Here is a 21391-nt window from a genome sequence, read left to right as displayed (position 1 = left end):
ACCGGGGCATTCGTTTCTGAGTGCCCGGGAACTTTCCTCCGGGTGGTCATCATTCTATCTTGGCCTAGATCCAAAGTCCACAAGCCTGATGGAAAAATACTTTTTAAAATAAAATCTGCGGAGGAAGAAGTGTGATCGTGTTCTGTGTCTCTAGCTAGAGTTTTAATTCTGGCAGGAAGAGGAAAGGTCAACATTTCTCGCTCACAAGTTAATGCTGTCAACATTGTGTGGATTTATGAAAATTGGCTGAGGGAGTTGCTAGAAGGTGCCCAGTGTCCCAGCTGCTGTTGTGATAAATTGTGTAATATGGCTTGGATTAAAAATAATACTCATTTAATTTGTTTAATGATACCAGCATGAAAAAGCCAGCACGCCCGTTCTGAAATCCAGCACACCGACGCCGCGGAGCGACATGCCAACGCCGGGCACCAGCGCCACTCCAGGCCTCCGTCCAGGCCTCGGCAAGCCTCCAGCCATGGACCCCCTCGTTAACCAAGCGGGTAGGGCACCGCCTCTTGTGTGCTGTGTTCTGTCTTTCCCAACTTGCTTCATCCACGCGTCTTGTGATGCAGTTTACCCGTGAATATGAAATGCACTTTCTGCCCGCCTCCCTCCTTCCTATCTCAGAAAAGCCGGGATAAGAAACAGATGTTTGTCCTTGGGTTTCAGCAGCTGCACCCTGTTCAGTCTCCGACTGTTTACATTTGGCTTTTCTTTTATTTCCAAATAATCCAAATCCTAGGGACTTCAATAAAGTTTCTGATAATTATTCTGCATGTAAGCTCCTTACCAAACTATCATTGTGTGTCTGAGTTTGCTAATATTGACTGAAACCGCCGGTCTGGCCGGCCGAGTGTGCTTCTTGCTTGCTTTAGTTGGCCAGTGTTCTGCTGGTACCTCCCTGAGGAATCAGCGGTTTCTCCCTCAGTAGAAATGGGGAGGGTTTCATGGTGACTCTAGCCTCTGAATAAACTCATAACTTTTAACTTAATCTTCCTCCCCGGGAAAGGAAAAACGTAACACCCTGGGCCCAGAGGAAAAGAGGCCCCAGAATATTCCTCCTAAACCTATGCTCTGGTTTACGTAAATCCAGGATCAGGTTTTCATTTGGAATTGGTAGCGGGGAATGGAATTTTTGAGCTGAAGGAGACATCTTGGAGTTTATCAAAAAAAAACCTTTTGTCAGGTCAGCAGGTGGTGCGTGTGCCTTGGTTTGCCAGCTGTGAATTGGGTACAAGAATGCTACTTATTCCCCTGGTTTCCCAGTGTTGCCAAGAGTACCTATGGAGGAGGAAGTGTTGGATGGTGCTTCCCCTGGGCAGCTCCCTTCTTTCCTGGAGATGAATTCAGCTCTAGGGAAGAAGGGATCCAGTGTAGGAATTGGAGGTGCTCCCCCCCACCTTCCCTCCTCCTTCCCTTCAGTGAAAGGCACTGAAGAGGACCCTGCAACTGCTGGGTCAGGCGGGACCCGGTGAGTCACGTGAGGCTTGTGCTTCCTTGCAGCGGCCGGCCTGCGGACGCCCCTGGCGGTGCCCGGCCCATACCCTGCGCCCTTCGGGATGGTGCCGCACGCGGGCATGAACGGCGAGCTGACCAGCCCCGGCGCCGCCTACGCCAGCCTCCACAACATGTCACCGCAGATGAGCGCGGCCGCCGCCGCCGCCGCCGTGGTGGCCTACGGGCGCTCCCCGATGGTAGGGACGGCGGGTGGGCGCTGGGAGGGCGGGGAGGGCGGGTGGGCGCGGCCAGAGGCCGGCGGGCAGCCCTGCGCTTGCAGACAAAGACCCAGTGTCGCCGCGCCCGCCTCCCTCTTGTCCGCCTTCATCAGCGTGCTGCTTCATTAGGTGAAGGCCAACTGCTTTTTGTCTGACTGTTTCTGTGGATGAAGAAAGGCAGTGTTTAGGACCTCCTTCAGCGGTTCAGGGGACATCTGGTTTTCTCCCACCAAAGCAGGTTTTTTTTTTTTTTTGGAAGGCGATGAAATGACTCAAGTAGCTCACAGAAGCCTTTTCATTCGTTTCCTTGAGGGTTTTTTTTTTAAACTTCTTTAATTCTTAGGAGAAAATATTTGAGAGGCCGTAATTTTCTCTTTCCGGTCTTATATTGTTCTTTAAACCCAATAGCGTGGCTTACGTGTAAGGAGTGATCTCAGCACAACAGAGAGAAACACAAAGGGACTGAAACTGGGGCAGGTTCTCCTTCTTGTCCTGCTCCTCCCACTGTGTAAATGGCCTCAGGTTTGACAGGGAAGAGACAAAAGTGCAGGTGAAGGGGAAGATTGTGTAATCTTTGATTGCATCAGGAAAAGAGAATAGATTATAATTCACAGCAAATGAAAGTCCCTAAGTCATTTCTGTTGGCTGTTTGAACTATGTCATGTGTACCTCTCCCTTCTTCATTACTGCTGATAACTTGGGGTGATTGTAAAGTTCACCGTTTTCCCCTCTCCGTTGCACTAGTAGGAAAGTCTGCAGTGGAGGGCAAGATCATTTAAAGCGAAGTGGGCAGCTAGGGACTAGCTCCCTTCCTTAAGGTGCATAAAATAGAGAATCCATGTATGAGTTTTTCATTGTTTTTAATTTTGAGGGGGAGGTAATTAGGTTTTTATTTATTTACTCATTTTAATGGAGGTTCTGGGGATTGAACCCATGACCTCATGCATGCTAAGCACATGCTCTACCACTGAATCCATGTATGAGTTTTTAAGCATTGATGTAGACCAATGGTATGAAACTGGGGGTGATTTACATTTGGTGATATCTGGAGACACTTCTATTTATCAGAACTGGGGGATGCTACTGGCACGTACAGGGCAGAGGCCAGGGATGCTTCTAATTACCCTGCCATTCCCAGGACGAAGGACAGCCCCTAGCCGAGAACTGTTTGACCTAAACCGTCGATAGTGCCAAAGCTGATAGTCAGGTTGTCCTGACTTAGACAGCATATTGCTCTTTGTACTTGTTTGGATGGACGGAACATTCTGAGTCCACAGGACGTATTTACTGTGAGAAGCTGGTTCTCAGTGCACAGATACATCACACGCCTTCCTTCCTCCCAAAAAAGAAGCGTGTCTTGTGGTATTTAGAGGCGGCTATGTTACTTATTACATTATAATTTTTCTTCTGAAATATGCTAGCGCATGTCCCTGTTTCTGTTTCTGTTGCTTTGGGGATTTCTGAGTCTCTAGTGAGAAGTCCTCCTGAGTGTCACAAAGTGCCTCCCCTGCATGAACTGAGTCTGCGGTGCCTTATTTTGTTTCCAGGTTGGGTTTGATCCTCCTCCTCACATGCGTGTACCTACGATCCCTCCAAACCTGGCAGGAATCCCTGGAGGGAAACCGTAAGTACCTCTAACTCCTTGGTTTTGTTTGAAAGGTGGTTACTTAGTCATGGGTATCAGCAGCCTAGAATTCCAAAGGGAGCTTAGGCTTGGGCGTTTCCAAGGAGATTTCTCTGTCTTTTCCTGAGACGTGTTAACACTTTCTGTAAATAGACACCTGGTAGGTGTCATGCCTCTGGCTTCCCACTGTGGGGGATCTCGTGCGCTTCATTATTTCTGGAGAGAAGCTGTGGGAGACGGGGACTAGAGGGGAGGCATGGCCCAGGGGTGGTCAGCCCTCCTCGCTTGACCCTTTCTCAGAAAGCTGTCTGCGTCACCATTGGGTTAGAGGGTAGCCGCCACGTGTTTTCACGGGACTGTATGTGGGCAGTACGCCGCCACACACCTAAAATCTCAGGAATGTGAAACGTGCTCTTTACCCAGCCCAGTGCTACCTTTTCCCTGTTTGGGGGAAATGAGATTTACATGAAAGGTAGGTTCTTTTGGATGCCAACATCACAGGCTGACCCCTAAGTAAAGTTTGGACAGACGCCTTACTCTGAGAGATCTGGGGTTACAAAGTACAGTGTGGCTTTTGTGGGTAAGCAAGAGAGGTAGGTTAAAGGGCAGAGGAGCATTCAGACTTTGAAAAGCCCCATTGGTTCTTCTTCCGGGGTTGCTTAAAGTCACGTTCCCCATAATATTAGTAATTAGAAACGTGATTTCAAAGAATTCCTAAAGTTCTCAGTTTTTGTACAAAGCAGACATGAAATACGAGGGTCTGTCTTTCCTCTCAGCAAATACTCTATCTTTCCATAGGATAGAAGACGGCAGAAAGCCTGTTGCAATTTGTTGGTTTTTCCAAATAGTGGTACATGTCACAGGACCTCAGTTTTTTATTTTGTTTTGTTTTGTTTTGGGGGTTTTTTTGGTTATACCCTCTACCTTCGAATGGTTGCTTTCAGCTATTACTTATGTGACTATTGCATATTGCGTTATTTTGAGTGGTTGGTTCAACTACCTGGTCATCCTTGTGTGGTTTTTATTGCAGCCTTCTTCAGACAAACCAACAGCATGAGGAAAGATAGAATTCCTTATCCTGTCACCTGGTTTTAGAAAGCAGATTCCCATTGCTCCACTTTTCCTGCATTATAATATCTATTTCCCAATAATTTTTATTTGTTTACTTAAATTGAAGTATAATCAGTTTATAATGTTGTGTTAGTTTCTGGTGTACAGCATAGTGATTCAGCTATACATACATATATTCCTTTTCATATTCTGTTTCATTATAGACTACTACAAGGTATTGAATATAGTTCCCTGTGCTACGTAGTAGGACCTTGCTGTTTATCTATTTTATATGTAGTAGTGTGTATCTGCAAATCCTGAACTCCCAATTTAGCAGTAATTTGATTCATAATGAAATGAAAGTTTGGTTTATACTAGGATCTAGTAGAGATGTCAAGCAGGTGTGGTGACATCTCGCCTCAGGAAGAGCAGGATTGGGAAGTGGGGCACTGTTGCAAATATTTTCTTAGCTGGTAGGTCTCTTCTGATTGAATACCTGTGAACTACTATGTTGTGTGTTCTTGGGAATGCCCCCTGCATCCAGTCTTGAATGCCCTAGGGCGCTTGTGGGTATTTCTTACCTGTGGTTGCTGGCAGTGTAGCTAGCTCATGTGTGTCCTCCTGTCTGGTGAGTGGATAAAGGGCAAGCGTGTAAAATTGAGATAAGAGGCAATAATTAATAGCAACTGATGAATCTTTGGGGGATAATAGGCAAACAAGGCCAAGTTCAGCTGACCATTAGAGAAAGCCAGTTTCCAGAGTCAGAGGTGTGGGAGGTGTGTCCAGCTGCCAAGATGCCACCCTGAAAGTGAAATGAAAGGCAGATGGGGTGGCGAGAGCAGAGCTGAGAGCTACAGTGCTAGTCTTGAAGGCTGGTGGGTTGGGGAGGGTTAATGCAGAGCTAGTTTGTAACCATTGTGTGTGTTGACAACGTAATTAGGCACAAAGTTTTACACCTTTAGTGGATGATGGTACTGATGTCATGGTTATTAAAGCCTAAATAGTCGTGTCCTTGATTTGGGAGCACATCGGATTTCTTTGTGTTCACAGCTGCATAAGCTAGGATACCATGTGCCGAGGGACTGCGACAGTGGGGAGGGAGCAGAGATGTGAGACTCCCATACTACGGTGCTTTTCTCCTCTTGGTCAGATGGTCACTAGTCTGTGGATCAGAAGGGTCACCGCTCTCGAGAATAGTTCAAAGTATTCCTTTGGATTCTCTTACAGAGTTTGAGGTGAGCCGTATTATAGGAGGAAGGTCAAATTAATTTGTGTCAGAGGGAAAAATGTGCCTTGCTCGTTGTCTGGGATGTGGGCTACACAGTCTGAGTCCCCACATTAATCCATTAATTGGTGTGAGAGGACTTCCTGCTCTTATCGCCTGGTAACTAGTGCTGCCCTAGGCGGTGCTTCTCAGACCCGCTGTGATGACAGACAGGTTTTTTCCCAGAATGACAAAGATTGATACTCTTACAGCAGACAAACACAGTTGAATGGGGGAGGGGGGATCCAAAATACAAGTCTCAATTTTTTTTATTACAAGAGTCAGCAGTTGTGAATTGACTCTGCGTTGCTGTGTACGAGTTTCTGGACCCTTTCGCTAGCGAGTGAGCAGCACCTCGCTGCGGGCAGGCAGCACCGAGTGTCTGCCGACTGCGTGGAGCAGCGCCCGTCCGAGGCTCGTAAGAGACATGGTGACAAACCACTGTGTCCAGGGCAGGGTGAACAAGGTGGGAGAGGTTTTGCAAGTGTCATTCTCTGAGGTGTACCGATCAAAGTAATTTGGGAAGGGCAGCTGGAGGCTCTTCCTGGGTGCCTGATGGAGGACTGTGCATCAGGAGTTGTGTTCGGTGCTGGACGTGCTCCAGGAAGGAGAATATTCAACTTCTTAGCTTTCGGGGGCTTATGGTATGGGGGGAGCATTAAAGGAACAATAAATACTTGAGTTAAATTTGTGACAAGCGCTAAGTGCTGTGATAGGCAGACGTGTAAAAGGTAAGCAAAGTTAGGAAGAGAGGGGTTTCCTTGGTGTAGGGTGGATGCAAGGAAAGCTGAAGCTCATGCAGGAGGGAATGAGCCCACCAGGCAGAGGGGGCAGGGAAGGCGGGCAGTTGCAGGTAGAAGGGACGGCGGGCTCTCAGCACAGAGAGGGAGCTTGAGGACTTGTGGGCAGAGGGAGGAGTGCCTATGAAGAGCGGTACAGCTGGGAGAGTTGGTTGGGGCTGGAGGGACCTTAAAAGTGCCTCAAGTGTGAAAGCACCTCTGTGGTTCAGGTTTCCTCCCATGGCCTCACCAAGTGCCTGTGCACCTCTGACCCAGTGCCTGGGCTCGCGGCTGCCCGGAGCAACTGGTTTCCCCTGGCGGCGTGAAAGGTCTTCCAGCCCTTGAGTTGACAGCTGTCTCCCTGGAACTTTTACCCATCAGTCCTGTTCTTTCCCACCCCCTGAGACCACACAGTGCATTGCTAATCCATCCTCCTCCAAGATGGTTTGGAGACCATCTTGCCATGAGGTGTCTCTTCTGACTGAGTATGTCCATTGCTTCAGCCCTGTCTTGTGGGATGTGGTTTCAGGTTCCCACACCATCTGCCCACTGCAGTCTAGTCAGTCACCTCCCTCCTGTCCTCTCTTCAAGATCCGCTGCTTAGGCATTGAGGACCCTATGCGGAGCTCACAGCCTAGTGGTGGAGCGGCAACATTAATCAAGTAATCGCAAAAATAAATGTATAATTACAGTTGAGGTAAGAGCTGTGACCGAGGAGGATTGTTTTGTGGAACCATGTGAAGCACTGATCCCATCTAGAGGGTCAAAAGAGGATTCTCAGTATTTTCTGCAGTAACTCTGCTGGGTCAGGGCATAGCCTCTAGGTAGAGGAATCAGCATATGCAAAGGCCCTGTGGCCTTCCATTGTTTTTGGTTTTTTAAATCAAAGTGCCTAGCGCAAGATGACATTGCCACTATTCTGTATTTGTTTTGGAGTTAAGTTGATACAAGATTGCAGTAGGGTTTCCCAAACAACCTAGAAGTTTTTTTCTTTCCCACTTCTAACTTCTCTTTGTTAAAAGCATTGGCCCTATTCTGGGTCCCCATCTGGACCCAAACTTGCCTTTGCTTCTTCTTTGTTTTTAACTCCCATTTTTACCCAGTCTTCTTGTTTGTTAAAATCCTCACTGAGATCCTAGGTGAGTTTTTCCCTTTATGAAGTATTTATCTGATCTGGTCTGTTTCTTGCTCAGAGGTCCTCAGAAGGGTCAGATAAACTCCTGATGTGGCCCCTCTGGTAATATCACCCCAGTCTGCTATTCTTGCCTCATGTCCTATGTTCCTAGCATCTTGTGCTCTGGCCAAATGGGATATAATCCCCTCTTCCATGAAGAGTCCTCCTCCTCCTCCTCCTACCTGGAGCAACTTCGCTTCTCACCAGTCTTCAGCTCTTCCTACAGAAGTATTTTCTGTCCTTCAAAGACTACGTCAGCTGCTGCCTCCTTCATGAAGCCTTTACTGATGCCTTCCCATAGATGCCCTCTCTCCACCAGCCCCTTATAACATCTTGTGACACTTTCCACACATGACTTACCGTCATGTCTATTTCTGCCTTCTGCTTCCCCACTAGAATTGAAGCTTCTCAAATCCCCTTGCCCCCCTGAGCTCAAATACCCAGTAAGCAAATGAATATTTGCTGTGTGGACTAGATGGGGATGAGTCCAGGGTTGTGTAAGACCCTGTGATTCATCCTTCTCCAGAAGACAGTCACAGTTTGCATTTTAGAGTTATGCAGTGCTAATTTATAAGCTGTAACCCTGACTGTGTTTCCAAACTCTCAAGGCAAGATTGAATCGGTATTGTTTGGTCAGCTTAACTTGAACTTATTTTTAGTTTTAAGAAATTTATTCCTAGAACTCTGGAGAACACTGATTAAAAGAAAAAATCCCGAAGCTTAGACAGATTGACATCTTTGTTGTGTTTCATGCCTCCCTCCCTGTAAGACGTTTTTCTGGCCCCGTGGCACTGCTTTCTTTCCCATGAATACCTGGGGGCTGAGTTCTACCTGCCTCCTATAGTAGCACCTGCAGGTCAGGCATAGCTCACTCTAATAATAGCCTGGCTTAAGATTCCAGCTTAGTTCCAGGTTCTTTCACCCTGTGTTTTAATGCTAGACATGTAATTGAGAAATCTTCCACCTACTTGTTTAGTGTTTAAATACATCTCTAAACTACCTTTTTGGAGTTGGAGCCTAAAGGGAAGAGAAAATCTAAGCTACATTTGGGGTAAAATTGCCTCTTAGGAAGATATGTTTTGTAGCAGTGAACAGAGGCTATCCAGGCTTCTAGCCAAAAAGACATCTTGGTGGCCAGGCCCCCCTCCCTCTCCCCTCCATTCCTGACCTGATCTTGCTTCTGATTCCTCTGTTGAGCATGTCTGGATTCCACAGTTGGTTTCTTTAGTGGATTTGGAAATGAATTCAGCCGTCTTTTACTTGTTATGATATTTGGATGTTTTTTGGTCAATTAAATGCTAAAAGTAACATCGCCGTTTTGTGCCATATTATCACCATGTGGGTTTTAATTTAACTTCTATTTTTCTACCTTTTGAAAGTGCGTAAATATCTTGGGATTATATTGGTGTGTGAGGCCCGCTCTTTTGATGTGAATTATGTTTAGCTGCTGGACGGCTAACATGTCTCTCTCTCCCTCTTCATCTCTCCAGAAATGGCTTTCTGCTTATCAGGAGTAAGTGTAGTTTGTCTGTTAACTTACTTGAATAATGCTATTTGCCTGTAGTGGTGGGTTCCTTTGCTAGGATTTTTGAATTGAGCTTTGAAGTGGCTGTATTTTAAATTTATCTTTGTTTACTTTTTTGTTTATTTGTTTTGTTTTTTGTTTGTTTCTTTTGGTGGCGGGGTAGGTTTATTTATTTATTTTTAGAGGAAGTATACTGGGAATTGAATCCAGGACGTTCTGCATGCTAAGCATGCACTCTACCGCTTGAGATACACCCCAACCCTGGTCTTACTTTTTGTCCAGGCATCTCTTGGTTTGTATCTTTGCCTGCATAGCAGCCCTGTTGCCACCCCAGCACATTTACAAATTTGGAAACAGTTAACTGATGGAGGAAGTAGGGCCTGGAGCTCAGAAACATAAATGCTGACTTTGGGCAGAGAACCTCCAAGTTCATCAGCTAGGCCATCTCTTCTTTACTTTGGTAATTTTCTCTCTCATATCCATTTTAAGAAGTTCTGCGTTTGCCTTTTTAAAAAATGAGGATGGCCATGTACTCAACTGAATAAGGAAACAAAAAGTCTCCCATCCTAATGCTTTGACGTCCTCAGCTTGTAATTCAATTGTCACTAAAGCTGCCCATTGATGTAGAAATGCTGCCTTCAAATCGGGTAAGGATTGCACATTGATCTGCGCATTTGCTATTGGAGAGGGTACCTGGACGCCAAACGGGAAAAATCCTGTGGAAGAAAGAAAGGATTTTACAGATATTATGTGCTATGCAGACTCTAAAAAATGTTAAAGGTAGAGCTTGTTACATTGGCAGAGAGAGATTTTTACCATGAGTAGATGAATTATACACCTGAGGACCTTTTTTCCCTGCTGAAATCTCAGAATAATATGGCTCTGATTTTCTTATGACCCCACACCACAATACCCCCAGCCACCACCTTCGCTCACCGGTTCTTGAAGCTGAGAGTATCCTGCAAAATCATCACTTCACACTCTTCTCATCTTAGAGTGATCTCGATGCCCCAGCCTCAGCCCTCAGGGCCTCCCATGCCCATGGCTGCATAATGAAGCACACCGATGACACTGATGTGACCAGTATGTCTGTGTGTAGGGTGAGTGTCTCCATCCCGATGGCCCCGTGAGCTCTCTTGAGGTGAGAGAGTGTCAAGGGAGTCCGGATGTGGAAGCTGAGGTAAAGCTTAGAGCCCCACGTCTGAGGTTGGCCTGACCATCTCTCAACCACATTTGGTACAGGGACTGGAAGTTCCCTGGGGAAGTTGGCTGGCATAGCCCAGGTGGTTAGAGGACTCCCCACCTTCTTGTGACACTTTCCTTACCAGAGCAACCTTTCATGCCTCTGTTTATAAATGATTTGGTAGCAATAAACGACTTGGGGCGTTTGGATTCATTTACTGAGTGCCAGCTGTGTGCTCACTGGCAAAGTCACCCCACCTGACCCTGGAGGACTCTGGACTGAGACAGACAAATGTAAACGCAGGCAGCAGACATCAGCATGATACCGATTTATAGGATGAGCCAGGGCCCCAGAAAAGACTCAGTGCGCCTGGGGAGGTGGGGCAGGCCGCAGGAGAGGGGCTGACGTGCGCTCCGGGACAGGCGGTGCTATTCTAGGCAGGAGGGAACAGTTTGTGCACGAAGTGGAGATGTGACAGCATGTGATATTTTAGGGGACTGGCCTGTTGGTTCACGTGGCTGGGAGTTTAGGACACAAGACAGTCACGTGCACCGAGGCTCATTGACACTCAGTTGTGAGGGGCTCGCTGAGCCGGAAAGAGCTTGAACAGAGAGTGAAGGTTTTGATGTGATCAGATAGTTTTTGATACCTGTAATTACAGCCAGAAACGGCACATGGACAGGCCACGTCCCCTGGCAGCGGGGCCCGTGGCTCTTCCTTCCCGTTTGCTGGATCCTGCCACTGCCGTTCCTGTCGACACCCAGCAAACCAGCAACTCGAGACACCTGTGTCCCTTTGGCCACAGAGCATGGCATCGTTTTATGAACAGGGGGCAGTCTGCTCGGGGAGTACAACCTGCTTCACCGAAAATTGGTCCCATTTCCCAGTTGGCAGCCCCTGGGGGACTCTTGCCTTTGAGGGCCTTCACCTCTGCCATGTGCCTGATAAATGGATAGGCCCCTGCTCCGAATGAGTTTGATTGATTTCATTCAGTTTTTAAGTCTGTGACGTTCAGTGGGCTTTATTCTGTTCAGTTCTGCAGAATTAGATCCTGACCTGCAGGCAATGGATTCACACAGCCGGGTGAGGGGGTTCAGTTCTCTGAGCCTCTGGGATGCAAGCGGGTGGCCCTTAACCTATCCAGGGCCCCAGGGGCTCCTTTCTGCCCCACAGTTTGCCACAGTCCCCTCCATACGTGCCGTCTCTCCCCAGTGCTGTCTCCCCAACTTGCCTTGTAGGATTCATGAATTTCCAGATTTCCCTTGCCTCGTCATCACCCTGGGCTTTCCAGGCTCCCTCCACACGCCTTCCTCCCTTCCTGGCCCTCACACTTGTCCACTGGTTGAGATGAGAGTCCTGGATTCAGATAACCTCACTTTCCTCTTTTCAAGTCACGGGTGCCTAACATCGATGCTGTCCTTTCCCGATGGCCCCGCAGCTGCCGAGCACAGTGTTAAGTATTGCAGCTGTTACCTTTTAATTCTTACAACAACCCCTGCAACCCTCATATTTTATTCTCATTTCTATCTTGTCCATCAGGAATCGGACACGTTACGGGCCACAGGTAGTTAGGCTCATTACCATGACCGTGGTCAGTGAGGCCACGAGCCACGGCCCTGCATCTCAGGTTCCTTTAACCACAGAGTCTGGACTCTTAACCTGGCTTTGGACCTGGCTACAGGAGCCTTCCTCTCTCCTTTCTTGAATAAACATAAACCTAAGCTTTTAAAATTGGGGTATACATATAGAAAGGTGCACGAATCATATGTGTGTAGCCCAGGGACTTTTCACCAAGAACTCCAAGAAACCCTTCCCGTGCCCCTGAGCCGCCGAGTAGAACCACAACCCCAACGTCTAATACCAGAGATAAATCCTGCCTGTGTCTGAACTCCTGTATATGCAGTCGTTCCACGTGCCTTCTTTTGTGGCTGGTCTCTTTCTGAATTCAGGCTTGAGAGATGTTTATAAATGCAAACTGTTTATCAAGTCTTCTTCCCGGCTGATCTTCCTTTTCCCCAGTTACTCAGTCAGTAAAGAGGGCAAGTTTCCTTCTGGGATCTCTAAATCATCGTCATGAGGCGACACAAATGTGGCCTTTTCTCAAAGACATTCCTGTTGTTCCTGAATGTGAGCTAATTCCAGGCTGTCTTGTTTGCTCCCTGGTTTTCCCTTCCTGTTGGTCCCTTCGTGAGCCCCACCCGCCCTTTGCGTCGCCCGGGTTTGTTCATTTGATTAGACTCTCCAGCACAGCAGGCCGCGCCAGCTTCCTCCGAGGCCCCCTGTGACTGGTGTATTAGCATCCATATGGGTTTCCCCTGGGATGGACCAATGTTCACAGCTTCTGGCAGCAGTTTGCTGCACTGTGAATCAATTTTAAATTGCCTAAGTATGATGATCACAGACCTCCTGTGCAGTTTAAAGAAGAGGACACCTGGGAGAGAGGTGGGTATCTTCCAAAGATGAGCATACAGCTCCCCGTCTTTGTACTTTGTGCATCTCTTTTAATCTGGAGCATTTATCTCTATGATAAGCAGGGTTCCAATGGAAGCAAGATAAAATTTCCTTCCCCTAAAAATCTGGAATTGCTAAAAGGGCACCTGACAGAAACTTCGCCTACCTGGAGGTGCCCACCTTGATTACTGGCAAACAGAATAACTAACGTTGCTTTAAGGGGCAAGTTCTCTCCCCACATTAACCACCGTTCATTTGTTATTTTCAAACCCAGGTCATAGTGCCTGGTATCTGGGTCGCAAAACCTGGAATGTGAATAGAATTAAAGCCCAGTTCTTGTGATCTCATCTTCAAGACCAATAATACTAATAATGCTATTTGATTAGCAATAATGCTAATAATACTGATACTAATAATGCTACTTGATTCCCACATCAGATACCCTATAATAAATGGTGTAGGTTCAATTAACTGGAATGTGCATGTATTGAAATATTATGTGGGCTTGATACATTACCAAAGATACCAAAAGACATTGTGGTATAGAGAATAGGAAATTTAATAACAAAAAAGAAACAGACTCACAGATACAGAGAACAAACTAGTGGTTTCAAGTGAGGAGACGGAAGGGGGAGGGGCAGTACAGAGATAGTGGGTTAGGAGGTACGAACTATTATGTGTAAAACAAGCTACAAGGATATATAGTACAACAGGGGAAACATAACCAATATTTTATATTAACTATAAATGGAGTATAACCTTTAAAAATTGTGAATCACTGTACTGTACACCTGTAACTTATATGATACTGTAAATCGACTATTCTTCAATTGAAAAATAGATTTAGTGGTTTGGTAGCATAAGGACTTTAAGCTGTAGTTGTTTTATATGCATATTTATTTCCTAGGACATGCTGCGTAGTTCCTATTATGTGTATTCAATCATTCAAATTAAGAGTAACATTAAGGATTTGGGCCAGATAGCCATTTCATATTAGTTACTGGAACCAGTTTGCCAGGAGATAACATATCTAAGATTCCTTTGTTGGGGAAGGGGAAATTCTTTGAAAAGTCATTTTGTATATTTGATACTTCGCTTTTATAGAAGGAAATAGCATTTATTTTCAAGCTAAGAAAGTATGTGGGTTTTACGTGCAGTCAGGTAGAAACCTGATATCTTGCTTCAGATTTCAGTTTTGTGCTTACTAAGTTACATTTTTAAATTTGAGACAGCATTAAAACGAAAATTTAAGTTCTGTATTCATGTCCATGGTCTTTAGAATCTGGACAGGGACTGCAAGGCGCCAAAGATAAGTTCCAGAAGGGGCTCAGACTCATCCCGGAGGGTCGTGGAAAGGAGGAAACTCTGCATACTTGGTTTGTTGTTTATGTTTGCAGACCTGTAGAAAAGGTTTAATGTTGAACTTCTCCATCACCAAGTGGTGGTTTGGATAAGAAGGAAGTGAAAGTAGTGGTCTTCGAAGTGCCCAGTTCAGATGTGAGTGGGAAATACTAGCACTTATGTTTCTTCCATCCTGTTCAAGGCCTTTTCTTTGTGCATGTTTTATAGTATTTGTAATATATTAGTATGTGGAGTTTAAATAGCTAGATTGTTAGAGAAAAAATATACTTTTAAGATTTTAGTTGTGGAAATGGAAGTTTGTATTAGGATTAGGTTTGTTTGTATTCAACAGAGAATAAAACAATAAGTAACATAAAAGTTTATTTCTCTCTCTCACAAAAGAAACTGGCTTTCAGAAACCAGAGTAGGCATCACAGCCCCATAGCATCACCAGGGCCTCTGCATTCTATCTTTCTGTTCTACCCTACTCAGCAATTGATTTCCATCTTCACCTTCCACCTTGTGGCCCCAAAAGGCTGCTGGAGCTCCAGTCATCTAGCTCATCATTCAGGTAGCAGGAAGGAGGAAGAGACGAGGGCAGGCATACCTCTCTCCCTCTTTTTAAATTATTTTTCTCTTTTTTTTTTTAATTAATAAACTTATTTTTTAGAGCAATTTTAGGCTCACAGCAGAATTGAGTGGAAAGTACGTATAGTTTCCGTATCGCTCAGGGTCCTCATTCTTTTAAGTTATCAACTAAGTGCCACCCAGCAGCTTCTGCTTACATCTCATTGGTCAGAACATGGGCACACCTGGCTAACATGAAGCTGGGAAGAGTAGTCTTTCCACTGGGAGCTTTGCTGCCTTTGATAAAACTGGAGTTTCTGGCCAGAGTAGATAGATTGTTAGGGAGGAAACTTGAAGTCTATTACAAAGCCATTTAACATAAGAGAATCTCTTTTATTATTTTCTCTTAATCATGCAAAAGAGAGTTTAAGTCCAAGCGACAAACTGGTATATTTAGAAAATTGTTGTTTGTTGGTGTTGAAATATATCATGTGTAATTATTATGAGTTCTTAAGGGCTTCATTTTAAACATTGAAAGTAATCATTTAAATTATAGTAAGAAATCATACAATTATACAAGGTACATGGAAGGAAGTATTTTATATTAATTTAGAAGCGCATTTAGTGTTTTATAATGGGATTTGAAGGAATGCTTTATGGAATGAATAAGCACAATTTTAAAATCTTTTTAAAATTTAAAATAAAGTCCAGTATATGTCTTTTTTTAAACCCTGGACTTTGGCTATTGTTTAGTTTGTTTGTTCCATCAGTAAATAATTTATATTGATCTCAAAAGGAAATCGTAGCAAGAATCTTTCCTTTGTCTTTCTCATAGAAGCATGCCGAAGTAATGACTAATTGCTTTGCAATAAATGCTTTTTCTGTCTCCTCTCCTGTCCTCTCTTCTCTCTAATCGTCCCCTCTCCAAAAGTGCATACTCCTTCCACGTCACTGCAGATGGTCAGATGCAGCCTGTCCCTTTCCCCCCCGACGCCCTCATCGGCCCCGGCATCCCCCGACACGCTCGCCAGATCAACACCCTGAACCACGGGGAGGTGGTGTGCGCCGTGACCATCAGCAACCCCACAAGACACGTGTACACGGGAGGGAAGGGCTGCGTCAAGGTCTGGGACATCAGCCACCCCGGCAACAAGAGCCCTGTCTCTCAGCTCGACTGTCTGGTGAGTGAGAAGGAACCAGGGCATGAGGGTAATTTCCCCCTGGAGACTCAATAAGGAAATCGCTGTCGGGGCCTGGGTTTTATTCCCATTATGAGGAAATGGAAGCCCGTTCTGTTTCCTGTGTTAGCTATTTAGCTCTCCCCACCCTCTCCCCTCAGTGTGAAGGTTTCATTTGTTGCTTTTTCAGTGGTTAAACCCCAGAGCTGATAGATTTCTTTTAAAAAATATTTTAACAGTAGTTTACAGAAGCTGTCCTTGTTTGAATGTGTATTCAGAAGGGGGTTCCCGTTTAATGGATAGAGCGCAGCTCGGCCTGGACCCTGAGCCCTGCAATCCACTCAACATTTAATTTCCCTACAGCCTTTGGATAAATATTGAAGAGTCAACATTTGATAAAACCACTGTGAACAGGGTCTGTGTTTTCAGGGAGCCCTGGCTGGGTTTTATGACCTTAACTTCAGGAAAGAGTTAATAGATCACACTGCAAGAAATCAGGGCAGCCTTCAACAGAACGGGAGAGGTTGGGGATGCCTTCCCCAGGCACCTACTTCGCCTTCCCCTGCAGTGTAAGAATACCATGCTGCATTTTTCGAGATCACAGAACACTTCAGGACATGTTCTCTCCATCTCTGCACTGTGACCACAGGATTGACAGAGCACATAGCATTGGCCTTAAAGGGACCACAGCAGCTCTGCCCCTGTAGGGTGTCTGCCTGCACTTTGCTCAGGCAGATGTCGACTTGACCCGCTGCCTGCCTGGCAAATGGCAAGGATTCCCGAGAGGGTGTTTCCAAAAAGAAGAGTGACTTTTTTTGAGACGGAAGGGCTCTTTGGGATAGTTCTTGGTTTACTTTTTTTTTATCAAATAACTTAAAAATATCTCCATTAGTGAAACTTAAATACAGGGAAACATACGTAAACACAGCCCACCACTCTTTAGTAGTAGGAGAATTTTGTAACACTCATCACCTTTTCTGAGATCACATTGCTTAACATTTCTCTAATCTTTGAACAAGAGGTAGTGGTTAAAGCCTACTAAAAACTTTGGCTGTATGTTTGGGTCATTTCTTTTGCAGGTAGTGTCATTTTAGGTCCTACCTCCCTTTTTAACATGTTGATTTTGATGGAGAGATGCCTTCTTTCATTCATTTCTTTGGCTTTCCATTTGAGAGGCTGAAATATGACAGCAGCCATGTTACAACTTGAGAAAGCAGCTGTATGAGATTCTTAGACAAGGATCCATCTGGCTAATGAAGACACAGTACAAGCCTTAGGCAGGGAGTTACAAGTAATGCAAACCAAAACATAGGCAGTGGGTCTGCAGTTTCCTGATAGTAAATACGGAGGGTAGTGAGGTCAGAGGTTTATAAACTAGCTTGGAAAAGTGGTTTCTTTGTAGAGAAGCGTGTATACACCTACCGTGCATCAACTGCTCATTTCAGTTCTGTCTACTCAGCAAGGAGTTGGACATCAGGGGCAGTTATACCTAAGCCTTCACATATGCCTGCGCAGTCCTGTGAGTTTTGCTTTGTTTACTGCTTCGAAGGAGCCAGTGGCCATGAGATTCTGATCTTCACTACAGGACTCCTGCTTTGATCGTGTCCACGATATGCTACTTTATAAGTCAACAACCAAGATGCCAGTTAGAGAGCACAGCATTGTTACCACTTGGTCATGCATTATAACAATTGAATTATGTTTTTTAATTCATAGAACAGGGATAACTACATCCGTTCCTGCAAATTGCTCCCCGATGGCTGCACTCTCATAGTGGGAGGGGAAGCCAGCACTCTGTCCATCTGGGACCTGGCGGCTCCCACCCCACGCATCAAGGCAGAGCTCACGTCCTCGGCCCCCGCCTGCTACGCCCTGGCCATCAGCCCCGACTCCAAGGTCTGCTTCTCGTGCTGCAGCGACGGCAACATCGCCGTGTGGGACCTGCACAACCAGACGCTGGTGAGGTGAGCAGAGATGGTTTCCTAAGCGGGGGCTCCCCACTTGAGTACCTGGGTCGGAAGGCCCCCTGTTACTCCTGCTTCCTGGGCGGCCCCCAGGCTCATTCAGAAACTGCTGAACGCCAGGCTTGGAGCTTGGTGTCGGGAATACAAAGACAGGAGGGTCCAGGCCCTCAGGGGGCTTACATCTTCCTGCCCTGCTTGGATACCACCCAGACTTTATATTTACCATGTACAGATGCCAAAAATGTTTAAAAAACATTCCTGGCTTCTGCCAAGGGGCAGCATACCATGGATTAGAAGGAGGTACAAAAAGTCCTCAATACTAGGTGTTTATGGCTTTGCCTAGAACCTCATTTATGCAGACATGAGCCAGCTGATAAAGGATAACAGAAAATAAAACAAAGGATGACGTCAGGAGAGGAGATTTCATGAATTGCACCCACCAAATGGTTTTAAAGTTTCTGTGTTTCTCAGTAACTAAGTAAGCCCCGTCCAGGGGTCATCTCACCAGGAATGAGCCCAGCTGCCTGGAATCTGCCACCTTAGTTTTCCTCCTTGTCTCTGACCGGCTCACTCCCTCTGGCCAAGTCGGTGCTCCCATCAGAGATAATAGAGAAGAGTCTTTAGAAAAGTGGGCACTGATTAAACATCCAAGGCAAATCGGGTTTCACCCTTTCTCGTCGCAGTACATCTTCACTCAGAATCACTGTTCACAGTGCAGTTTCAGACTCGGGGTTACTTAGCGGGTCTCCTCTGATGCTTTTCATCCCAGAGCTGGAGGGAAGGGACGGACTGTGGAACTCATTAAGCAGCTCACTCCTTCTTCAGCCTTGTCTGTAGAAATCCAGGAAGTGTCCCAGAGCCAAGCTCCGTCCCTGTGGGTGAGTGACAGCGTAGCATTTTTCTCGTCACTCACCAAGCAGCTCAGTCAACAAACTGGACAAATGGAGCTGGAGCCAATATCCTTCAAATGTTTCACCGAGCAAGCGTTGGCTGTTTTTTCTTTCCTTTTTACTTTTTCTGGGGGGTGGGGAGGAGCACTTTCAAAATATTAATTCTAAATGCTTTTCAAATATTCATCTCTTTAACCCCTGTCGCTCTGCACCGCTGTTATCCCAGTGTTCTCGTGGTGGAGCTGTGATGGGGCCCAGGCACCCTGATGTCCCGCGTGTGCTCTGAAGCCCTGCTCTGTGCCGCCCCCGGGGATATGACAGGATCATGCTTCACACGTCTCTCTCCCAGTGTGGACTGGCCTAGCTCCTGGTCGTGCTGAGCTAGGTCAGAGGGATGGAGAAGCACCCACCAAGCGCTTACATCAGCAGAGAAAGGCACTGGTAATCAAGGAGTCACAGTATTTCATGCGTCCAACAGGTAGAAAGAAGTCAGAAGATGAAATGAAGAGGAGGTCCCTGGGTTTCAAGAGCTGTCTGAAGATAGAAAAGCAGCACTTTGGGAAGGTGGGGCAGGACTGCTCTAGGCCTGGGTGGGGAAGCCTTAGAAGCAGGTTGGGACGTTTCAGGGCCATGTGCACGGCAGCAGTGTTGGGGAGACTTGGGGTGCATGGGGGAAAGGACCAGGGTAGAAATTCTGAGTAGTTTCCAGATGAAAGATGTACAAAGTCATTTTGTCTTAGAATTCAGGGCGACCATGGTATGCTTTTCTCTTCCATGCCTTTTACATTCCGAGGTCAGCTTTACAGTTTGGAGCTCTGTGGGAATCAGGAAATGAGAAGAAGGAGAGGCACTGGAAACTTTTCTCTGGGTGTTGAAATTCCCAAGCTGTTCTCACGTGGCTTCTGCCTGGCTCGCCATCCTGATGGGGCCTCTGGTCACTCTGCTGCCAGCTTCCTCAGTGTGCAGACCCAGGCCCGTGACCTCCACACTGCCCGCCGGCTTCCCCTCGGCAGGCCCTGCCTTGGTTGGTTCTGGGCGATGAGTTTTGACTGAAGCCCAAAGTTCACCTTGAAGGGCTCGGCTTCGAGGCAGGGCCTGCCCGGGGGTCGGTCTCAGCATCCAGCTCTGTCTCTAATCCGGCCTCTGAGTCAGGAGGCTGGCATGCCCCTGTGCTTCTGGGAGTCCAGATTTCCTAACTCGGGGCTCTTTCTAGTAGAGAAAGCGAGGTTGAGTAAATACATGAGCTCATGCTTTGTTGGCACAAGGGCATCGCTGTGTTATTCACTCATGGAAATGGGAGTGCTTCTGGGCCCCGAGCTTGTAATGTGATTCAGGCCCAGGCGGTTAAAGGCCAGGCCTCCCTCTTTCTTTAAGGAATGTGCTTGGGATTTTGTATTTGTCCTTTTCTAACTCTCTCTCTCTTTTAACTCTTCAACACTTTTGCAGACCTGGGAGGAATTTCACCTTCTAGACGGATTTGTAAGAAGAGGTATAGGCGCGTGTTTAGCTTCTCCTGTGTGGCGACCTAAAACGGCATTCTGTTTCTTTAGTGCTTGGATCGTGAAAAAAGAAAAAGCAAATCTGCAGGTGCTGTTTCCCCTCCTCCTCGGGGGAAGGTTGGTTTGATCTTGCACATCAGCAGACACCGAGGAGACGACACACACGCGGCGAGTCCAAAACTAACAACACAACAGTGTTTACCTTGAGCTCTGGCAGGAAATCATTATTCAATCTGGTTTGTTTTATCAGGCAATTCCAGGGCCACACAGACGGGGCCAGCTGTATTGACATTTCTAACGATGGCACCAAGCTCTGGACAGGCGGCTTGGACAACACAGTCCGGTCCTGGGACCTGCGCGAAGGGCGGCAGCTGCAGCAGCACGACTTCACCTCGCAGGTGACCGGCTGGTCCCTCCCCGGAATCCAGGCGGTGCTCTGTGTGTGGCCGCCTTCCCCTCCCTACCCCCCAGGAGAGTGGTAACCAGACAAACAGAGCAGGCTTTAATTTGAGATGCACACAGACACAGAGAGAGACCAAAAACATCACCCTGAAACACTTAGAGTGGTTTTTAAAATGCTGTAGATTAAGACGCACTGGTGGTTTCATTTGTGTATGAGTTCATTTCAGGAATTCATGCCGTGAAGAACATTCAGGGTCTGATCTGCTGTCTATATTCTTACCATCTACGAGGGGGTGAGAGATGATTGAGTGATTCACATATAAATAGACCTGGAAAAAATATGCAGGGTATCGCAAGGAGAGGAGAAAAATCACAAGAGCTCTGAAACTTAATTCATTTCGCTTACGTCCGGGAGCTTGAAAAAATGCAGCTGTATCTCAGTGGATGCCCGTTTTATTACTCATCCTTAGAAATTGGACTCATGGCTGACTAGATTTATGGAGTCTTGAAACGATATAAAAATGGCAACTTTGTGGATTGTGGAGATTATTTAGATGTTGGGTATCCGAATCTATGCCTGTTTGGGGAAAAACAGTGCATGTCATTTTAAGTGCTTTCTGATGGTGGAATTTTTCTTTTTATCATGATTTATTTACTTACTTTTTTTTTTTTGCAATAAAAATAATTCCACTCAGAAAAATAGGACAGGAATGGAAAACAACTATGCATGCAACTAACTTTCATGTCCCTGTCAAAATTTTGTTGAGTCTCTTATTTAGTCTTCC

At 46.2% G+C, this 21391-nt stretch overlaps 1 protein-coding gene across 2 annotated transcripts in view; it reads left to right on the top strand.

Annotated features, from left to right (window-relative positions):
- LOC102526691 (TLE family member 1, transcriptional corepressor) overlaps positions 1-21391 on the top strand; it is an 81535-nt gene that overhangs the window by 57722 nt on the left and 2422 nt on the right. For both annotated transcript variants that reach the window (XM_015239061.3, XM_072959651.1), the window contains exons 12-17: positions 356-500; positions 1504-1694; positions 3263-3339; positions 15605-15854; positions 17568-17815; positions 20455-20602. In XM_015239061.3, the coding sequence (XP_015094547.1) occupies positions 356-500; positions 1504-1694; positions 3263-3339; positions 15605-15854; positions 17568-17815; positions 20455-20602 (1059 nt within the window). The remainder of the gene's footprint in view (positions 1-355; positions 501-1503; positions 1695-3262; positions 3340-15604; positions 15855-17567; positions 17816-20454; positions 20603-21391) is intronic.

The sequence above is a fragment of the Vicugna pacos genome, chromosome 4 (assembly GCF_048564905.1).
Source record: "Vicugna pacos chromosome 4, VicPac4, whole genome shotgun sequence".
NCBI lineage: Eukaryota > Metazoa > Chordata > Mammalia > Artiodactyla > Camelidae > Vicugna > Vicugna pacos.
This window is presented reverse-complemented; position numbering and strand designations above follow the sequence as displayed.